Source organism: Fukomys damarensis, unplaced genomic scaffold, assembly GCF_012274545.1.
Source record: "Fukomys damarensis isolate Sample0158 unplaced genomic scaffold, DMR_v1.0_HiC HiC_scaffold_16, whole genome shotgun sequence".
NCBI lineage: Eukaryota > Metazoa > Chordata > Mammalia > Rodentia > Bathyergidae > Fukomys > Fukomys damarensis.
The window spans coordinates 118,316,315-118,339,196 of NW_022900928.1; the positions used below are offsets into that span (position 1 = coordinate 118,316,315).

Below are 22,882 nucleotides of genomic sequence, written 5' to 3' on the forward strand. Positions count from 1 at the left end.
TTTTTTTTTTTTTTTTTTTTTTTTTTTTTGGTACCAGGGATTCAACTCAGGTCCTTGAGCTTGCAAGGCAGGCAGCAGAACCACTGAGCTAAATCCCTGGCCCAGATACTAGTATTTTTAAAACTTCTTCAGATAATTTTAATGTGCACTTAAGACTGAGAATCACTGGTATAAAATTTTTTTTAAATCTTACCTACAAGCATTAAAACTATGCATTCAGGAATCCTAGGGAGTCTTGGTAATTTTTCACTAACATGATTTGGAATAAATGGGAACAGACCACCATGAAAACACCACCTATAGCATAAATCAGGTATCGAGGTGATGCAAAGGTACAAATCCATTAGTATGAAGATGTAAAAACTGTGCGCTACAGACCTAGCTGAACCTAGCTCAGCAGCATAGTGCTTGTGTGCAAGGTCCTGGTTTGATCCAGAGCACCACATCAAAAACAAACCACCAAACATCAAACAAAACAAAACGTGTAAAACTTTAAGAATAGATTACACAAGGTCAGGGATTTAGCTCAGTGGTTCTGCGGCCTGCCTTGCACAATGTCCTGAGTTTGATACCAGGTACCAAAAATAAAACAAAATAAAACAAAACAGAAAGAAAATAGATTACTACAGAAAAACAGCAAATAAATGTGCTATTATCAAAATCTGATAATTAGGTTTTAGATATTATTTGTGATGACTTTATGCTCTAATAATTACAGGAAAAGATTGTGAAGAAATGACCAAAGCTGATATTAAAATATTAATATAACGATAAAATTACAGTGGTACACTGGGAATAATCTATATCTCATTTCACTTTAGCACGTGATGAACTACAGTATAGTATGGAATGTAACCAAAATTTTGCTGTATTTAGATTTTCAAAACAAGAAAATCTACAAAGGCACCTGTTTCAAATCCAAAGTAAGAAACAAACAATTTTTTAGGGTGGATCAATAACTTATTATGTGTAAATCCTCTAGAACAATGCCTGATACATAGTAAGTGCTCAATAAATGTTAGTTGCTTTTACTCTTTTTCTGGGAAAGACAGGTATGGAGAAAGTAGCCCTACAAAATCTCTTACTTGCTCCTGAAGGCTCTGAGCCAGTGCTTGCTGAAGCTCTTGTTCTTCCCTTTCACGTTCCATATCATACTGCTGGAGCCAATCAACTTCTCCCTGAGATCCTTCTGGAGTTTTGTTTTCTTTATTCTCATCACAGTCTTTTGTTATCTCAGTAAAACTGGCAGGATCTGAGGGAAAAGAACGTTAACATTATTTTGCAGATTTCTCTCTGAGAAACTGAAATTTCAGGACTAGAGTGACATCTACTGTTGAGAGTAACCTACTAAAACCTCATCTAAGAGTTAGCTGGTATATACAATTTCATCTTACTATACATCTACATCATGGTTTCCCAACCTCAACACTACTGATAATTTAGGTGGGATGAGTATTTTTTGGGGATGGGGACAGTGAGCAGTCTGTAGAATTGGAGAATTTCAACAGCATCCTTGGCCCCTTCCTCCAAATGCCATCAGCACTCATCTTCACCAGTTACAACAACCAAAAATGAAAGCATCACCAAATTTCCCCTGGGGGGATGGACCTGCCCTTAGTTGAGAACCACTAATGTACAGCAATGGTCTGAAATTTAACAGATCATCAGGAGGACACTATGACTGAGGATGGGAAAGAACAAATATCTATAATACTCATAAGCCACAGTGCCACATATTCAAGTTCTAGAAATACAGTTCTGTTAGAGTAAATGAAATATTAGGCTAAAATGATTAAGCTGTTATAGGATTTTCCCATTTACTACACTATACGTCAAAATGAAGTATTTGTTTTCACATTAAAAATCAAACTAGGGCTTGGGATTTAGCTCAGTGGTGCCACTGCCTGCCTTGCAAGCGCAAGGACCTGAGTTCAATTCCTGGTACCCCCCTAAAAAAACAAATCAAACTAATGAGATCTTGGTGTACCTAAGTGGTAGAGGATGTGCTCAGCATGCACAGCACAATGCCTTGGGGTTCAATTCTCAGCACCCCTCAAAATCAAACAAGCCTTGTATATATTCTAGATCAAAAGAGCTAAACAGAAAATAATAAATGCTATAGAAAGCTATCACAGTACATATGCATAAAAGCATCCAGGGAGGGGAGAAATATTTTTTTTTGTTGTTTGTTCCTTCTCAATCTCAAGGCTATATGGCTATCGGGATAAACAGGAAGTCATGATGTTCTGGTTATCTGAATTATGGGAGTAACAAAACTTCCAATACAGGTAAGAGTGGAAAAGAAGAGAAATTTTAAAAAAACATAAAACAGTTTATCAAAGTAAAAATTCTCACTGGGTTAAGGCAAGTCTCATAAAAAGAATTTAACTAGTCAGTAAGAATTACCTTTATATATTCATTTTATGAAACTGTTTATAAGTTAGTATTTATACTCTTTAGTGGTCCTAATCCTGCATTGTATATGGATACTTCTCTCCCTCTTTTCGTAAACTAAGTGTCACTATGTGGTGCAGGCTAGCCTTCTCAAACTTACCATCCTCATGTCGCAGCCTCCCAGAGTGCTGGGATTACAGACATACGCCACCATGCCCCGCTTAAACAGATACTTCTTTATTGCACAAATAACTCTGAAGCTTATGGTATTTTGGTTTTACACTCAAAACAACAACTAATTAATTTTTTTATTAAAAACTTTTTTTTTTAGTACCAGGGATCGAACTCGGGACCTTGCACTTATGAGGCAGGTGGCAGCACCACTGAGCTAAATTCCCAGCCCCACACTAATTATTTTGAATTGTATTGAACTGCTGAATGAATATTCATTAGAAAAGAAGACAACACTCAGAATGTATTGGGTGCAACCCTCCTGCCTTTTTCTCTGGAAATACTGGGGACCAAACCTAGCACTTTGCACACACCAGGCATGTGTGCTACCACTGGGCTACACCCCTAGCTTTCCCCCACCCCCCGGGCGTACCGGAGCTCGAACTCATGACCTTGCACTTTCAAAACAGGTGCTGTGCCACTAAGGTAAATCCCCAGTTCCCCTGCCCTCTTTTAACAAATTTCATTTTAAACAGGTTCTTTAGCTAAGTTGCCCCGCTGTCAACTTGCAATCCTCCTGCCTCAGCCTCCAGAGTAGCTGGGACGACAGGCATATACCTAGCTAAATATAACACTCTTACAATGAATATATTATTTACCTCTTTCCTACTTGAACTGAAACCTCTCCTTTTCCTATGTCTCTATTTCAGTGAATGAGATTACTGTCCATAGTTGTTTTTTGGCAGAGACAGAAACCTGAGGATCATTTTTTTCTTTCCTTTTGCTTTTTTTTTTTTTTTTTTTTTTTTTTTTTTTTTTGGTGAACCCAGGGCCTTCACACTGAGCTATAGCCCCTTTTTTATTTTGAGATAGTGTCTTGCTAAGTTGATAAATTGCCCAGGTGGGACCTGAACTTATAATTTTTCTGCCTCAACTTCCCAGAGTGCAGGGATTACAGCTGTGTGACACCATACTCGCCGTCCAAGGATCACTTTTTATTTCTCACTCTCATTAACTCCTCACCTCAGATAAACCGTTATTCCCTAACCAAATCCTGAACGCATTAGTTTTTATTTCTAAGTCAAAACCTTGGTTTAGCGGACCATTAACTTTTGGTTTGGACTTTGCAGTAACTTGCTAACAGGTCACACAGAATCACCCTGATTCTTCCTAATTTATGTGCTATATTGCAGCCAGTGTTACCTTTTTTCAAACATCGATCTTTATTAAAAACATGTTTTCTTAAAGTATCCAATAATTCTAATGCTTTTGAAATAAAAGTCAAACTGCTAAACGTCGTTTTAGGCCTGGCAAAGGCCCCTAGAGACTGCTTAGCTCTCTAGTTTCATCTTCCTCCCTCTTCAGCACCACCCTCCAGTCATGCAAGTCATTCTGAACTTTTTCTTTAGGTCCACTAACTTGCCATAGCCTTTTCCCTGTCTGAGCCTTTGTACACACTGTTCCCAGAGGTGAGTGGCTGGAGTTTGCCTCTCCTCAGTGACTTACCACATGGCCAATCTGTTGGGTCACAAATATTTACTGAGAATCTACTGTACTGAGAATGCACTGCTGTAAGCTGGGGCTACAGTAGAACTTAAATGCAAAGGCTCTGGGATGAAAATAAAATTAGCAAATCTGAAGGACAGAGAAGGCAAGGTGGCTAAGGCAGGAGAGTGAAAGTGAGGAACAGTGTGGAGCCAGGACACAATAAGAAGCTCAGTTATTAAGTGTACTGAGATGTCACAATAAATTTGCAGTGCAAGTGTGACATGGTATGACTTATGCTTTTAAAAAAATTACCCTGCCTGCTTTGCCAGGTCTGTGGGTACAGGAGTAGAAGAGACATTATTTAGGGACCAGGCCAGAGGTGGAAAGTTAGAGCTGTTACCATAAAGATGTTGTACATGACTGAATTCACGTACCACTGACTGTGTTTACTAGTGGACTGAAAATAAAGTGTAAAGTAAAACAAAACATCAAAGGAGGCAAGTTTTTTTGGCCTGAGCAACTGGGCAGATGATGGCACCATTTGATATGGAGAAAGCCTAATTGGTAGAGGAAGTAATCAAAACTAGACAGCCAGAGCTGAGGGTGTAGCTCAGAGATAGTGTGTCCTGGGTTCAATCCCCAGAACTGCCAAAACAATTTTTTTTTAAAAAGTGGAAACCGAGAAGCTGGCTGAAGCCTCTGTGTGCTGCTTCTTGGGTTACTCTCAGCAAATCTGCACAACAAATGCATATGAGGCATTTTGCCTCTAGGCTTGTTCGGATCTCCTTTGCCCATGTTCATTTTTCCTCAGCCAGGCACAGAGCTGCCCAGTGTGTCTAGCTCTTACTCACCCCTGTGCTTTTTCTACAGAGATCAATGTAGCTGTCAAACAGACTTTTCAAAGATGGGTGATAGCAAGTGTCTTTGTTACTTTCTCACTGTTAAAGACACAATATTTGACACCTACACCTGTAAGGGGGAAAGGTTTATTTTGGTTCACAGTTTCTAGAAGTTTCAGTTCACAGCCAGCTGGCTTCAATGCATGGCAGCATGGCACAGAGGCATGGCAGAGGAGAAAAGCTCATGGAATAGTGGCAGGAAGCAGAGAAGGGTCAAGGGAGAAGGGAGGGAGATATACCAAATATATATTTATTCTTATTTTACTTGCATATAAGAGAGTTGAAAATTGAAGTACTTCTGACTTTGCAAATGTAGAAAATAATTTTGTGATTATTTTACTTTTCTTTTGTATTGGGGATCGAACTCAGGACCTTGGTGCTTGTGAGGCAGGCATGGCACCACTAGACTAAACCCCCAGCTCTATTCTACTATTCTTTGCATTTCCAAAATCCTAGACTTGGATTATTTAGAAGCCATCTGTCACTGCAAGACTTTGGAACACACTTATGTTTTAACATATGTTCACTTCATTAAACTTACCTGGCTCTGTGACTGTTCTGGGCTTCTCAGCTTCCACAGTGTCTGGATTTTCAGACATTTCTGGAATATCATCTTCTGCAAATCCAGTATCTGGGCTGCTGGTTGGTTTATCATCATCATCATGACTGAGGGTTGGTGACGCTTCTCTCTTACTGATCTCTAAGACAGCTGCCAGAAGCTCTTCTTCACTCATTCTGTCATATCCCGAGTTTTCCAATTCAGACTTATCAGACTCGACTCTGCATAGTTTTGAATCCTGAAGAAGAGTTACTTTTTTTTTTTTTTTTTTTTGGGTGGAACCAAGATTTGTATCCAGAGCTATATAACTGTATTCAAATTATTTATTTACTTATGTATGTATTTTCTTAAGTTTACTGGTACATTTAGGTATACAATACAGTTACATTCATCACTGGGATCTTGTACCTTTACATGGGGTATCTTGATTTTTTTGTTTGTTTGTTTGTTTTTGTTTTTTTGAGACAGGGTCTCACTGTAGTTGAGACTGAGCTGGAACTCACTATGTAGCCCAGGCTGGTCTCGAACTCACAGCGATCCTCCTGTCTCAGCCTCCCGAGTGCTGGGATTACAGGCATGTGCCACCACGCCCGGCCATAACTTGATTTTTTTTCCTAGTCCCCTACCCTTCCTTCAACCCCTCTACCCTTCCCTATTTACAAAGACTGTTTCCATTTTTTCCTTTTCTCATATTTTTTCTTTTCTCGTCTTTCCTTTCCCCTACCCCTCCCACTTCCTCTACTCCTTCAGACCTTTTCTTCCTATTTCACACTATCAATTATACATCGGTAACTAGTGTCTACAGCAATTTTCTCTTCTGTTTCCTATTAATTAGAGTTTAAAACAGAAACTTTCTTTCTTTTTTTTTTGGTACTGGGGATCGAACTTGGGTCCTTGTGCTTGTGAGGCAGGTGGCAGAAACACTGAGCTAAATCCCCAGCCCAGAAACTATTTCTAAAAAAAAACAAACAAACATTTTTTTGGTACTGGGGTTCGAACTTGGGTTCTTATGCTTTGTCAGGCAGGTGGTGGAACCACTGGGCTAAATCCCCGTACCTTCTAAAAATTTCTTTGCTCCTTTAACGATAACAATTGGGCAAACCTAATTTTTAAAATAACACTACGTAAGAACATGATCATTTTTTTTAAATTTTTTGGCAGTACTGGAGATTGAACCCAGAGCTTCTGCAACAAGTTAAATTCCCAAACCTTTTAAAAAATTTTGAGACAAGCTGGGCTCAGACTTATGATCCTCCTGCCTCAGCCTCCCAGAGTGCTGTACACTTCCATGACTGGCTTGATACTTCTTTTTTTTTTTTTTTTTGTTTTTTTTTGAGACAGGGTCTCACTATGTAGTTAAGACTGACCTGGAACTCACTATGTAGCCCAGGCTGGTCTCGAACTCACATCAATCCTTCTGCCTCAGCCTCCCAAGTGCTAGGATTACAGGCGTACGCCACCACACCTGGCTTGATACTTCTTCTTGATTACAGTAAGTGTTAAGTATGTGCTTTGTAGAAATTTGGGAAATACATAAAAATTGATAAAAATCACTCAAAACAGATTACTCAGTATAAGTACTTTTGTCCAGGTACACAGGGATTATATTATAAATACTCTGTTCATTGCACTCAATATGCCATTTGAATTATTGGCCGGTCTTAAATGAAAAAAATTAAAACTTCACAAGATTATATAAATATTAAAAAATTATATTCTGAATAACTTTATTTCTCAAAGAACTTCTGAATTTCAATTCTCATTCAAGGTGAGGAACCTCAAACTACTACTAGCTTTAAAGTAAGGTAGGAGACAATTAAGCACACAAAATAATTATTATAATTTATTACATCACCAAAAGAGAAGTTTGAAATAAAACACAGTAGCATAACATGATACAATCACCTAGATAAACTTAAATTTCCAAGCCATTAGTTACTAAGTGTTAAGGTAGATACGATGATGTAGCCATGTCTTCATATTCATAATTTAAATAAATTATCTGGTTGCTCTGTTGATGTATAATGTTTACTACAGTCCCTTTAAACAATTTTTACTAAAATTAGGTAATTATCTGAGGTCTAATATGTAAAAGTAGCTTAGAAGGGTAACAAGAAATTTTACCTACAATTACTTTAATTTCTTTCTTTCTTTTTTCTTTTTTTTTTGTACCAGGGATCAAACTTGGGTCCTTGTGCTTGTGAGGCAGACAGCAGAACCACTGAGCTAAATCCCCGGCCCAATTACTTTAATTTCTTAAAAAAGACTTTTTTTTTTTTTTAGTTAGAGAAATCACATCCTTTAAAACTAGTGGCACATGCCTGTGATCCCAGCACTCGGGAGGCTGAGGCAGGAGAATCGCTGTGAGTTTAAGACCAGCCTGGACTACATAGTGAGTTCCAGGTCAATCTCAACTACACAGTGAGACCCTGTCTTACCAAAAAAATAAACCTAGTACCTGGACCGGGTGTGGTGGTACAGGCCTGTAATCTAGCACTCAGGAGGCTGAGACAGGAGGATCAACGCAAAGTTCAAGGCCAACCTGGGCTATACAGTAAATTCAAGGCCAACCTGAACTATACAGCAAGACCTTGTCTCAAAAAACTAAAAAATAAAATAAAATTTGCAGTTGGGCTTGTAATCCCAGCACTTGGAAGGCTGCATGAAGGAGGAGGTTCACCACGAATCTGAGGCCAGCCAGAATTACATAAGTGAGACACTGTCTCAAAAAGCCAAAAACCAAACAAACAAAAAAAACCCCACATTAGTATCTGAACAGAGCCACTGGGTTTGTGACCCATCTTGTGTTATTTCTTAGGTTTGTTGATTACAAAAGATATTTTGTTTGGACAGCAAGAGTTTCAGAAATCTATGTCAAGTGTTGTGGCGAAAAATTACTTACTTTCTCCAGGTCTTCCTGTTGTTCATTGCCTGACATTTCACAAAGTCGCTGGCTGACAGCCACAGAGCGTTTTAGCTCATCCTCACTGTCTGAATCAATGTATAAAGCCAAGGAGCTCTTGGCTTTAAAGGTGAATTTCCTGTAAGTAAAAAAAAAAAAAAAAATGTATGATAAACATTTGTCTTTGTTATTCTTTTGACGTATAAATACCAAACAAAACACTTTTTCATTATGAAAAACTATTTGACAGAGAAAACAGATTATCAAAAGAGATACAGTAATCATTTCATTACCTTTGACCCACTCCTAAAGAGCTATGCTCTGAGAATTGGCTAACTCCTATGCTATTATATTATCATCAGTAAGCCAATCATACTGTACCCTTTTCTGTCAGTGATCAACCCCAATGAAGTTTGCTGTTGTCTTTATAAAGTAAATATTCTACTGAATTCTTGCAGGCATTGCAATGAATAAATGTTTTTGACAAACAAAATGCATGAGAACTATTTTTGATCTTTTAAATTATGATTCATGCACTTTAAAAATAACAGTAACATTCCACTTATCCAATTATCTCTAGGTCAGGCTTCTGGCAACCTCTGTCTTTCAGAACAGACGTTCTAAAGCAAGAAGAAAGCCTTCTAAGGAGGCAGTTCTAAAGCCCATGCACTTAAAGGGTCACTTTCTCACCCAAGAAATGGTGTATAAAATAGTGTAGCAAGTTCATCAAGAAATGAGAGCTAGGAAATGAGAAAATAACCACAGAAAAGGACAAAAAAGAAGTATAAATATAATTACTATAAGGGTAAACTGTCCTGTAATAATTTAGGGTTTCTTCTCAGTGTAGTGTCACATTAATACACAGTGCAATAACAAACATTCACAATGCTCATTCTACATCATTAATATTATAAGTTATCTTCACTATATTTAAGAATATAAGGAATAGTACAATATATTTTAGAAATTTTCATCCAAAATGACTAAAACTTTTTAAAGATAAATGCTTACAAAGGCAAGCTTCAGTTACATAAAAATTAATCTATGTGGAATACTAAATATTAGTCTTACTTATACCAGATAAGGTGTTACTGTGTTTTCTCTGTGAGCTGAAAATAAACTAAAGGAAAAGAGGTAAATGCCAAAGAACAAGAACTTTCTTGGATAGAGGTTAAAATAAATTCATATGCTATAATTAAAATTATACATATATATATATATATATATATAAAATGGAAATATGAAAAATGCAATTAATGTGAAAACTATAAACATATGGAGTGATGGCAGCAGGAAGAGGCCACAATGGAAAGCAGGAGGACTGCACAGCAGCAGAGATCAAAGAAAAGAGGCAGTGGTCATTGAGAAGCCCACACAGTTTATGGCTGGGACAGTTGGGATATCACTGCACTCCAGCCTGAACACTTCAACAGCCTCCTGTTATGTGTTCAAAAGGGTTCTTAGTATAACTTAGAAATAGCCAATTAGTCATCTTAATTCCTTATTTCTGATTTAATGTTCACCAAGCAAACCTGAATGTCTGAATTTATCCAGGTAAATACTTTGGTGAAGAGAATGACACCTGGCTGTTATTTATTTATTTATTCCTGTTTGTTATTTCACTAGAATCAAATGTGACAAAGGATATTGTAGCAGAAGCAACGGTATTATGGTTCATAATTCAGCCTCTTTTAAGTTTGATCGGCATGATGGGTCTTCTAGGGCCTAATCATCCTTTACTGTCCAACTATCAAATTCTCATATCAATAGAGACCCTGGAGAACAGATGACCATGCCAAGGTATAATGATGTCCAATGAAACTATCTGTTTCTTGCAACTATAGTGATTTGGTACATAAAGAGTGCATTCCATTAATAATTAACTATATTTACAGAAGGCAGCTTGCCTGTAGCAATGAAAAATATTCATCTTGTAAATGCATCACTTGCTCACTTTCTAAGCAGCCAAGTGGTATTGCTCATTTGTATCTTGAGAACGGGCAAGAGTATTCATATCGGTACCATTTCAGATTTCTAGTCATGTTAGTCATCTGGTTTTAATTGCACTGAAAAATAATTAACAGGAGGAAAAGAAAACAGCAGTTCCCAAATGTCATTTTATGATTATATAAGCCCCCCCAAAGCCCTTAAACAACAAAGATGCCTCCTCTAAAAGTAATTTGGGACCTCAAATTTTTAGAAAAACAAATTTTAAAATCAAATGACAACTAAGTCAATTGGAATTGTTTTAATTAGGAACCATGATTCTAGCAAAATCTTAGGAGATATAATTTTTTAGAAAAACTATTTGCTTCCCTCCTAGGATAAATTTTTGGTCTTAAACCAAAAAACAAAATGCAAAACAGCTGCATTTCCAGTGTACATGGTGGCAGGAAATCCAGTGTTGTTTTCCTATCCCATTTCAGAAGTTCTCCTACTCAGCATCAGACAGTAAGTCTTAGTCTAGCAAGAGGTAAAAGGCTTGGGATGTCATGCTTATCTTTGAAGAAGACTGCTTTAGAGCAAAGGGGGCCATTTTATCCCTCTAATCCTTAAAAATCATCTGTCACCGGTCAATTTTTAGAGTTTCAGAATGAAATATTATATATTATCAAATAAGTTTTAAAAGAAAATATTGAAAGAATCACCCGAACTTCTTTTGTTATGAAGAACTCGTTATAGTCTAGATTATGTTCTAAATGAGATTAGGAAAATTCTGAAGTATGGGTAATACAGAGCAATTACCATGCAAAAAAGAAGTGTGTGTGTGTGTGTGTGTGTGTGTGTGTGTGTGTGTGTGTGTGTGTGTGTGTGTGTGTAATCTTAGAGACAATTTTGGGTACACAAGAAATATAACTCACTTTGAAGGTGTAGAAGGGCTGGTGATGCAGGAATTCACCATTTGAGAGGTTTTCAATGGTCTAGAACTATCAGAAAATTAGAAAATATATAATGTATACAATTACATTATTAAAGATACATATTTAAATTATAAAATAAAATATTTTGTGCCACAATTATAAATCTTCTTAAAAAACAAACAATTATAACACTTATAAATTACTAGTAATAGAGGCTAACAGAGAAAATGAAATATCATCTCTGGGCTCTTCTTATCTAATAATAAAAATAAACAGATTTGAAAATGAAGTCAAGTGTAATGCATATGAAAAAACTTGCGAGAAATTACTTTGCTTCAATTCTTTTAAATAATAAAATAATAAAAGCTCTCATTTATTGAGGACTTACTAGATGTCAAGCACTACAGTAAGAACTCAACATGTATTACCTCACTTATGTTGACAACCACTCTGTTATTTTCCCTATGGACAAGCCAAGGAATTTATCCAAGGTCTAAAAGCTATAAATAGCAGAGTCAGAGCGTCTGGTTTAGGCTTGTAACCAAAGATCCTACACTGATGGTGATACAATAATACCAAAGCCAAGATGAGGAAAAACTCAACCAGCAGAGGGCAGTTTGCACCAGCAAAAACATTCACTCTAAAAAAGAACCCAAAATACTAAGACTCTCTGAGAACATGCTTTTATGAGCGGACCCTTGAGGGTTATAGTATAAACTTACATAATTATTAATCCAAAGGGAAATACATTTTATACAATTTCATCAATTCAAGTTGACAAATATTTAGTATATAGCTTCTCAAATTTGCATGTCCAAAGAGTCACCTGAGTTATTAAAAATAGCAATTCCAAAGTGATAGATCTACTGAAACCACTTCAGGGAAGAACACTGAAATCAGTATTTTTGGTGCTCAGGTGATTCTTATGATCACTCAAGTTCTCCAGTGGCCTAAAAGGGTAAGAGGACTTCCTACAATGTACCTTTTTGTTTGTTTGCTTTTTGAGGCAGAGGTCTCCCTTTGTAGTTCAGCCTGGCCCTGAACTCACTACGTAGCCCAGGCTGGCCAAGAACTCATGGCGCTTCTCCCGCCTCAGCCTTCTAAGTGCTGGGAATACAAGCGTGTGCCACCATGCCTAGCTCCAATGTACCTTATCAAGAAAGGCAGCTAAAAAACTTGGAAGAACTTTAATCAGGCAGTAATTTAACACTAAAACTCCAAAATTCCATCTGGGAGCCATGTTATGTAGCTCAGTCATTCTTTTGATGCATTACTGAAATCCATTTCAAAAGGAAAGGTAAAGACATTGTCGCTTAAGGACTCACACTGTCGTATGTGCACTCCAGCCAAGAGTAAAAGGTGGTTTTGTATTTTCAGTGCAATGAGATGACAGGGTCAGGTATCTTGGAATGATGACTTGCTGCCCAATTTTGTTGTTCAGTGAGAGAGCCACATTGAAGCTGTATCGTTTCAAATGAAGAATGAGGACCCTAAAAAACAGGAGATGGTGACTCTAGTGACACACAGGTAGCTCTCTTATGGGTTAAGACATCATTTTAACTAATGTTAGGTAAATTTACATATTAGATAAATTTTGATTTAACGAATACATTTGGACAAACTAAAGCTATTTCAAAGTATGTTTACTATATCAGCACACTGAAATCTAATATTTTATAAAGTTAATACGCACTAATAAAAAGTAAATTGAAAAGTAATATTTACTGAACACCAGCCATGTACCAGGTACAGTGCTAGGTACAAATAAAAACAATACTTGACACTGGTGGATTACTGAGGCTTGGTAAAATATTTCTAATGCTCCCAAAAAATCAATAAATAAAATAAAAGCAGATAAAAATACTAAATTATTATTATTGTTTTTATTTTTTGGTACCAGGATCACACTCAGGACCTTATGCTTGCAAGGCAGGCAGCAGAACCACTGAGCTAAATCCCCAGTGAAAATACCAAATTCTTAGATGTTGCTATTGGTATTGGCTTAAATTCTCAAATAATTTATTTCACTGATAAAAAGTTTAAAAGGAAATTAGTGCCAGGCGTGATGGCACATGCCTGTAATCCCAGCACTCGGGAGGCTGAGGCAGGAGGATTCCTGTGAGTTTGAGACCAGCCTGGGCTACACAGTGAGTTCCAGGTCAGTCTCAACTACATAGTGAGACCCTGTCTCAAAAATAAATAAATAAATAAATACATAAATAAATAAATAAAAAGGAAATTAGTTTTATGTAACCACACAGTAAAGTAATGTCTACTTAACTGAAATGTTACATAGCCTTTATGTTTGATGATGAACACTATTTCAAAGCATTTTTTATAGTAATTAAGTCTCATTTCAGAAATACTTTCTCTGGAAAAAGCTTAGAGAGAAATAGAAAAAATTTTCCCACCTATAAAAAAGTTATACAAAATAATTTGCATGCCAAATCTGACTTGTAAGCCTTTTTGGTTTCCATTGTTGTAAACTTTTTGACTTCACTGTACAGAACATAATCTCTGCCTGATATATTAAGTATAATTTACAGGCCACAAGAACTTTAAAATTTGAATTTAAAAAAACCATACAGGAAAAAATTTCAGTTTTAGGCAAAAAATTCTCACCTATGGAAAACTTTCTTACTGTCTATGCTTTTACTATGGAAGTCACAAACTAAAAAATTTGCAAACTGAAGATATCAACTGTACTTCTCTTTTAAAAAGCATTCATGGTCTTCAAATTCAGTGTGAAAGAAAACAAGGATCCAAATGATGTGAAGAAACTAAAACTGATATAAAAAAATCAAACATTTAAATAAATTTCACAATAATCCTAACCAAAATAAAAGGTAATATGAAACAGGAGGGTAAGTCAGAATCACTTATTTGCAAAGATGAGGCAGATTTAAAGTGAATAGATTTGAAAAAGATATCAGGTCCTTCAAGAATAAAAGTAGAATGACTTTGAATATTAAAATGAACAAAAATAAGAAGACTAATCCTTAACATGTAAGATACACAGCCTTCCATTTTGAGTAAGTTTGAAATAAATTCACTTTTAATGCATGATCTAACAAAAAAAAAGAGAAAAATTCTGCTCAATGTACATTTTTAATTTGAAAGACTAAATAGTTTGAGAATGAGAAAGGGAAGAAACACTCCGGTTGTAATGTCAGACAAGTTTTTTTACTATTTATTTTTTTTTAGATAGGGTCTTGCTATGTAGTTTAGGCTGGTCTTAAACTTACTATGTAGCCCAGGCTGGACTCAAACTGATGGTGATCCTCCTGCCTCAGCTTCCCGAGTCCTGGAATTAAAGGTGTGTGCCACCACAACTGGCCACATAAGTCTTTTTCATTGCACACTGGTTTCCTTAGTGACATTTGGTAACAACCAATAGTTTACCTTAAGTTCTCTTCCTGCATTCTTCTTGCCTCATAACACTCACAAATATGAAAGAGCAAAGTCTCTTAAGTAAAAAATATAGGCTAGGCAAAGACTTTTTGAACAAAACTCTGATCACATAGAAAATATTACAAAGAATCAATAAGTGGGACTACATCATATTAAAAAGCTTTTGTACAGCAAAAAAAACCACCAACAGAGTGAAGAGACAACCCACAGAGTGGGAAAATAACTATCAGCCATTCCTCAGACCAGAATATGTACAATACATAAAGAACTAAAAAACAAACAAGGGGCCAAGGATTTAGCTCAGCAGTTCGGTGGCCTGCCTTGCAAGCGCAAGGACCTGAGTTCGATCCCCGGTACCAAAAACAACAACAACAAAAACACCAAACGAAACCCAAAACAGACTTGTCCAAATTTAAAGATCCAATTAAAAAAGGGCATCTGAATTTGAATAGACAATTCTCAGATGAAGAAGTATCAACAAATAAATACACGACAAAATGTTCAACATCATTGAGAAATCCAAATTAAAACAACACTGAGATTCCATCTAACACCAGAAAGAATGGCTATCATCAAGAAATCAACAGGGGAGCCAGGGATTTAGTTCAGTGGTTCCACCACCTGTCTCGAAAGTGCAAGGGTCCAAGTTTGATCCCTGGTATGCCCCCGCCAAAAAGAGAAATCAACAGGGCCAGGGATTTAGCTCCATGGTTCTAGCACATGACTTGCAAGCAACAAGGTCTTGAGTCCAATCCCCGGTACCAAAAAAAAAAAAAAAAGGAAATCAATCAATTACAAATGTTGGTAAGGCTGTGAGAAAAAAAGGAACCCTTCTCCACTATTGGTGAGAGTGTAAATTTGTACAGCCAATGTGGAAATCAGTATGGAGATTCCTCAAAAAGATAAAACTAGAGGTTCCATTTAACTCAACTATTCCCCTTCTTGATATTTTCTGGAAAGAGTCAAAAGCATCATATTACAGAAATATATGCACACCCACATTTACAACAGCAAAATTTGTAATAGCTAAGTCTTGGAAACAGCCCAGATGCCCATCAATGGATGAATGGATAAGAAAAATGTGGTTCTTATATACAGTGGAGTACTACACTGCCATAAAGAGGTATAAACTTGGGCCAGGGATTTAGCTCAGAGGTTCCATTACCTGCCTCGCAAGCACATGGTTCTGAATTTGATCCCTGGTACTAAAACAATACAAAACAAAACAAACAAACAAAAAGAAGTATAAACTTGAGACATTTTGGGCAAATGGATGCCCCATGAGAACATAATTTTAGGTGAAATAAATGAGACACACAGGTTTACATACTGCATTATTTCTCTAGGAAATAGGAAGTAGGAAGAGTGTTCAAATGGGAAAGGGAGTAAGGGAGGGGAGAAGGAAGGGAAAGAAGGGAAAAGAAAGGAAAACAGAAAGAAAATGGAAACAAAGCTTTTGTAAATTGGGTGAGGAAGAAGGGCTAAAGGGAGGGGAAGGGAATGGGGAAAAAAGAATCAAGATATATTATGTTCAGGTATAAATTCTCTATGATGAATTTGTATATCATTATGTATATCAAAAGCATATCAATAAAATGAATTAAAATAGAAGCTATATCCAATATAATACTGTAGGATTCATAAAATGATTTCCTTAAGAACAATTTGTTTTCTAGAAAGGTATATATTACAGAATGCAAAAGAACTAGTCTCTGGGGGCTAGGTTCCAGAAACTCCACAAATTGAATCTAATAAAAGAAAAGCAAAGTATGGTAGGCAAAGTGCCACATAAATAATTCATGCGAGTAATGATCTTTTTTGTGGCTGAGACCATGCCTGGAAAGAACCAAAAGCTGCACTGTAACCACAACATAAGCTTTTGTAACCAGCTTCATTTTATGTTTGTCTACACAGCAGTAACAAAATATAAGTTAATTTCATTCCCAAGTCTGAACTGTCTCATAATACAGGAAACTTATTAACTTAAAAGAAAAAGAAATGCACAAAATGCAAATGGTTTTTCTTATTTTATTTTCAGGCACGTGTGTCTCTGCAGATTCTTACTGACAGTGTGGAATTCAAAAGGGTTAGGCCTCACCAGCTGCATCTTATTGCCATCTCCTTGGGACTCTAACGACCTTTTGCTCTTTAACATTCCAGTCCCCTTTCCTTTCTTACACAAGGGCATTCTACCCCTCCATCCTGTAGACTATACCTATATCAGTTTGGTTAACCTTCTTTATCATTCTAGTAAGCTCCTAATCCATTCTAGTAAGCTTCACTTACATTTGTAAGTGTAGTACTTTTTAAAAACACGTATTTTAAATTTACCTGGGAAGCCTGTTAAATTTGTGTCTGACAAGGGCACACTTCCCACCACACTTTTCACAAGAATACTCAAGTTCTTCTGCCTATAAAAAGATGAGAGGGGAAAAATTAAGAATGAAATTGATTCAGCATTAATTAATCATTATATGTAAGCAATCTTCTCTATTAGTTTAGTGGAATGATAAGTCTGAACCAGTTTAAACTTCTGTGTTCTGAGCTACAAGAATTACCAAATTAAGACTAATCTTAAAATAGTTATCATATGATATATTATTTCAGAATTCTTAATTCCTTCTTTACTAAGGAAATGTTTCAACTCATGATGGTGAGTCTTACTTTTCCTCATGAATACACATGAACTGCTGCCAAGAATATATCTAACTTTTAACATTTGGCTATAGCACAGATCACCTTCAGGTTAGGCGGAGTTCCTGGTCTTTTAGGTGTAACTCTACCTTTTTCTTATAATGAAATTCAATCTTCTGGTGAATGCCCACTAAAGATAAATGCTCTAATAGGACCCAAAGTTTGGGGTGGATATCATTACCTAGAGAAAACTGAAACAAGTCCTTAAAAAATGGGGATAAAGATACAAAGGGTAATTTTCAGCCTATGATAATTACAGAAATAGTAAAGAATGATTAAAAAAAAAAAAACAAGAAAAAAGCAGAGTATTTTTATCTTTGGGTAGAGCAGAACAGTCATTTAAATAACTGATTTTTTTTTAAACCGGAGGAAGACAACAGTGCCAATTTGCTAACAACAAAACAAGGAGTATTAGGTATAGATGAAGAGGGATCCTGGCAAATTTCCACCAGTTGCAAGGTCTGCTACACATAGGTCTGATTAAGGCCCAGAAACTTTCTGAATACCTGTGAGGTTATATCACAGACACAAATATTTATCTACAGCTTTGGATAAACATGATCCTTCCCTTCCAGTTCCCATCACAGCACACACAACCTAAGGAAAAGCAAAGAGTACTTTTCTTCTTTAGGTATTAGTATACCAACTTATATAGTATTACGAATTATAATTTATGATATGAAATTTTAGCATGTTACTTCAAGTGCTTTAAATTAACATATTTTACAAATAACGAACCACTTCTAAGCTTGTCTAAAATAGCTGCTGTTGAATTAAAGATAAAATCTGTTTAATCAGTCTTCTTCAGTAACAGATTTATTAAGCTTTATAAAATAAATTTTATAAATACTTTTAATGTTTTCCCTGCAAGAATTTGTTTGAAACTCTGCCTTAAAAACAAAACTTAAAACACAACTATCTACGATACACAAAAGATAGTTATATGAAAATAACAAAGGTATTACTTACCCTAAAAAAAAGATCAAGAGAATCTTGAATTGAACGAGGAGGGAGTGGCTTTTTCCTACGAGGAAGGTCGATGGAGAGGTCATTAAACTGTTCTCTTTTGGGGATAGTCTCTCCACATCTGTAAAATAAAAAGAGACAAATATAAGTAGTTAGAGGAATGAAAAAATACTTTTCTACAGAACTCATATTGCTGACATACTATGTGTAAGCATCAGAAGTAGACAACATTTAAGACTTTATTCTGAGACAGTATAGCTAAACTGCCCAGGGTTGACCCCATACTTGGGATCTTCCTACCTCAGCCTCCAAGCAGCTCAGATTACAAGAGAGCACCACAATGCCCAGCAAAACTTTTTTGGTGTTTAAGCCTTATTAAATAAACTGAGATAAAATTTCAAGTTTAGGTATTTAAGGATGTTCTTAAACTACTAAATTTAAAATTTTTATATTTTCAAAAACTTCAAACTTTTAAAGTTAAAATGTAACATATATAGAAAAGAGAACCAGTTATGCTTTTATAGCTTACTGAATTAGCAGTTAATACATCTACATAATCACTACCCAAATCAAGAAACAGAACACTATAAACTCCCTACCAGCCCCCTCAAATACCTCTTCCCAATCACTACTCCCTTCCTTTCCACAAAAGGCAAAACTTATTCTGATTTTTAACACCATGGTTTGAGTTTCCTGTTTTTGAACCTTGTATGATGTAATCATACAGTATTTTTTTATCAAGCCTCTTCAACATAAGATACAACTCTGCCTAATCCACTTGACTACAGCCCATTTTTATTGTTGTTTAGCATTAATCTATATTACTAGTCCATAATTAACTATATCACTACTGACAGAAATTTGGATTGTTCCCTTTTTCTGACTATATAAACAATACCGCTTTGACAATTCTATGTGTTCCCAAAGCACATGTACAGGTATTTCTGTTAGGTAGAAGAACAGTTTGGTTACTGGAAATATTTTTATATAATTTTTTTAAAAAAGTACTCAGATCAAAACATAATATTCAATTTATCTGGAAGCAAATTTATTTTTAGATAGTTTTAGTTATTGCTTTTCATATGTCCCCTTATCAATATTTTTAGTAACAATCAATTCTCAGCCCTTATTCTCTACAGCCACAGTGGAAGACTGGGATCATAAGGAAATTTATCTTTTTATTCAATAAATATTAACTGAGTCTGCTAGCCAGAATTTGCATAATTCCTCATATTTGATTATGGGTAGAATCTGTGCTGATAATGAGTTACAACTCCTATGATAATGCTACTTACTTGGCTAAGGAATTCTGTAGATAAGGTTACTAATCTTCATTTTGATTAACTCAAAATGGAGATTATCTACGAGGGTCAGATCAAATCACTGAAGCCCTTACATCTGGGTTACAGGGTAGAATCAGGAAATGCGGGATTAGAAATCAGAGAGATGTGCTCCTGCTGGTCAGAAAAAAAGCAAATAGCATTGTTATGATTGCCTATGAGGGTGACACTACTGAAGAAACCTTTAGGAAATGAATTATCCCAGCTCACAGCTACCAAGAAAATGGGAATCTTAGTCCTGCAGCTGCAAAGGCCTGAATTCTGCCCACAATCTTAAAGAGCTTAAAAGAAGATACTGGACTCCATATGAGAACACAGGTACCAACACCTTGATTCCAACCTCTTGACACTCTAGAGTGCAGAAGGTAGCCACACTGTGCCCAAATTTCCGAGGTACAGTATGGCGAGTTAATAAGTGAGTTGGGTGTTTTTTTGGCAGTACTGGGGATTGAAATCCAGATCTTGTACTTACAAGGCAGGCGCTACATCACTGAGATAAATCTCCAGCTCTTTAAATGAGTGTTGTTCTAAGCCAGTAAATTTGACGAAATTTGTTAGACAGCACTAAAAAACTAATATAGCCTCTTACATGCCAGAAACTGGTCTAGGTATTGGGGTATAGCAATGAATAAACCAAGACAAAAACATCTTCCCTCATAATGCCTTTATTGTACTGGGGAAAGACAAAGACACACAAGTAAAATATATGTTAGATAATGATACAAACTAAGGAAGAAAAACAGTAGGAAAGAAAGAAGGTAAGGGTCAGAATAGAAAGTTAGAACTTCACATATACTTATCACCCCCCCATCCTCAGTCCCAGGGATTGAACTCAAGACCTTGCACTTGTGAGGCAGGTATGGTACCACTGAGCTAAATCCCTGGCCCCCTAGAACTTCAGAATAGCAAGAAAATGCCTATCTGAGCAAATGGTCTTTGTTTTATTTTCTGGTCCTGGGCACTGAAGCCAGGGAATTCTATGTGTTAATAAGGACATACTCACAGACTGAATTACGCCCTTAGCACAGATTATATAGGGTTTTACAGGACTGACTTAAACTAACTTCCATTTTGAAAGAATCACTCTGGCTAATGTGTTTAGAGCTGAAAGGATTTGCTGACAGATGAGATGTGGAGTATGAGATAAAGAGCTAAAAAATACACTTCAGAAGGGAACATAAAGAGAACTAAGAGGTGTTATATACAGGTACAAATTCTCCACAATGAATGTACCCATTATGCATTGCAAGTATATACTAATAAAAACTAAAAAAGAAATACACCTGAATTTTTTTTTTTTTGGAACTGGGGACTGAATTCGGGTCTTTGCGCTTGCAAGGCAGGCCACTAAACCGCTGAGCTAAATCCCTGGCCCGAAATACACCTGATTTTTGAACTGATAAACAAGTATGCAACTGTGATTAATGACAGGGAAGACTGGAGAATGAAGTTTTGAGAGAAATATATAAGGTACTTAATTAAATTATTTGGAGAATTCATAAGAATTCTTCATAGTTAAGACTACATTAACACATTGAACTGCCTAATAAAATCGAAAAGCAGTCAGTCAATTTAAACTATAACAGTTTAAAAATTAAGTACACTTGGCCAGACAATTCTATAGCCAGGTAGAGAATAAACACGCAAATTACAATTCAAAGGGAAAAGTACACAGAACCTTCCTTTAACCAGAAACAATTTTGTGTTCAGAGCACTGTCCTAAAAAAATTTCTAATAAAACAAATGCAACAAGGCCTTCAAGAAGCTAAGTGTGCTGATGCAGCTTCGGCCCCAGACAGGCTTATCTGTCCCCAACCCTTGTCACAACCTATACCACTGCACAACATGGTCAATGCTGCTATGCATATATCCCATGATCTCACACCACTTCCTGCATTGGGCACACACCTCAACTGCACACCCAGCATCTGGATGCTACATACTTATGCCAGATTTATATGGATATCTTTCTCTGTATGCTGCCTGAATGATACCACTGCTCACCTGCCTAGACACGTGGAAGTGGTAGGCTGCCAAGAGCCATTTCTAACAGAGCTAATTCTTGCTGGGCGTGGTGGCACACACCTGTAATCCCAGCACTCGGGAGGCTGAGGCAGGAGGATCACTGTGAGTTCGAGACCAGCCTGAGCTACATAGTGAGTTCCAGGTCAGTCTCAACTACATAGTGAGACCCTGTCTCAAAAAACCAAAAAGAGGCCATTTAACTTCTATGAAGCCAGACATTAAGATTATTTGCAAAACACAAACAAAAAATAAAAAATAAAAATAAATATAAGAGCTAATTCTTTACTAAAACAAATTTGAATCATACCCTTACAATGCAATAAAATAACAACCAAAATCTTTGCACCTCTTTCTGATTTGTACCAAATTTTGTTTGGAAAGTAAATTAGAAGGAGAGGATAGATTGCTGTCTATAACAGTAAATGATCTTAGGCTCTCTAGACTTTTTCTTCCGAAAATCATTTATCCACTAGAGAAAACACTAAAGAAAACCAGAAAAGGAAGCAAAACTGTTTCTCTCTATCACAAACTGAAAAGGAACCCAAGGGGCTCTTCCAATGAGCTACAACTCCAGCCCTTTTTTTTTAAGACTCAATAAATTGTCCAGGCTGGCATTGAACTTGTGGTCCTTCAGCCTCCTAAATATCCTAGATTAACCTCAAGCAAAAACTATTATCTTTGGGCCAGAGATTTAGCTCAGTGGTGCTGTTGGCTGCCTCGCAAATGCAAGGTTCCAACTTCAACCCCCAGTACCAAAACAAAACAAAACAAAAAAAAACCCCAAACTATTATTTTTATAGTATCTACATGCACATTCAAAATTCTAGTCAAGCTGGGCATGGCGACGCAGGCCTGTAATCTCAGCACTCAGGAGGCTGAAGAAGAAGGATCACTGAGTTCGACACCAGCATGGGCTAGTTCCAGGTCAGTCTCAACTACACAGTGAGACCCTGCCTCAAAACAAACAAACAAACAAACCTAGTAAAAAACTCTAGAACGTTAACAGCTATAAGAGACCTCAGGAAACTTTGAACAGTCTAAGAAAAATAGGTATGAAAGACAGAGAACTGGAGAACCGATATCTGGATTTTGAACATTTCTAAAGAAAATTCTAGAGCAAGCGGAAGAGAAGCAGTATTTAAAGAATAGTTTTCTTTCTTCTTTTGGTACTG

General features: G+C 36.4%; 1 protein-coding gene across 2 annotated transcripts in view; it reads right to left on the reverse strand.

The window, feature by feature from the left end:
* Positions 1–22,882, reverse strand: part of Usp37 (ubiquitin specific peptidase 37) — a 79,499-nt gene that overhangs the window by 7,062 nt on the left and 49,555 nt on the right. For both annotated transcript variants that reach the window (XM_010611911.3, XM_010611913.3), the window contains 7 exons: positions 18,349–18,466; positions 17,017–17,096; positions 12,600–12,764; positions 11,275–11,340; positions 8,414–8,552; positions 5,494–5,749; positions 1,086–1,252 (listed from right to left, as the gene is read on the reverse strand). In XM_010611911.3, coding sequence (XP_010610213.1) covers positions 1,086–1,252; positions 5,494–5,749; positions 8,414–8,552; positions 11,275–11,340; positions 12,600–12,764; positions 17,017–17,096; positions 18,349–18,466 — 991 coding nt within the window. The remainder of the gene's footprint in view (positions 1–1,085; positions 1,253–5,493; positions 5,750–8,413; positions 8,553–11,274; positions 11,341–12,599; positions 12,765–17,016; positions 17,097–18,348; positions 18,467–22,882) is intronic.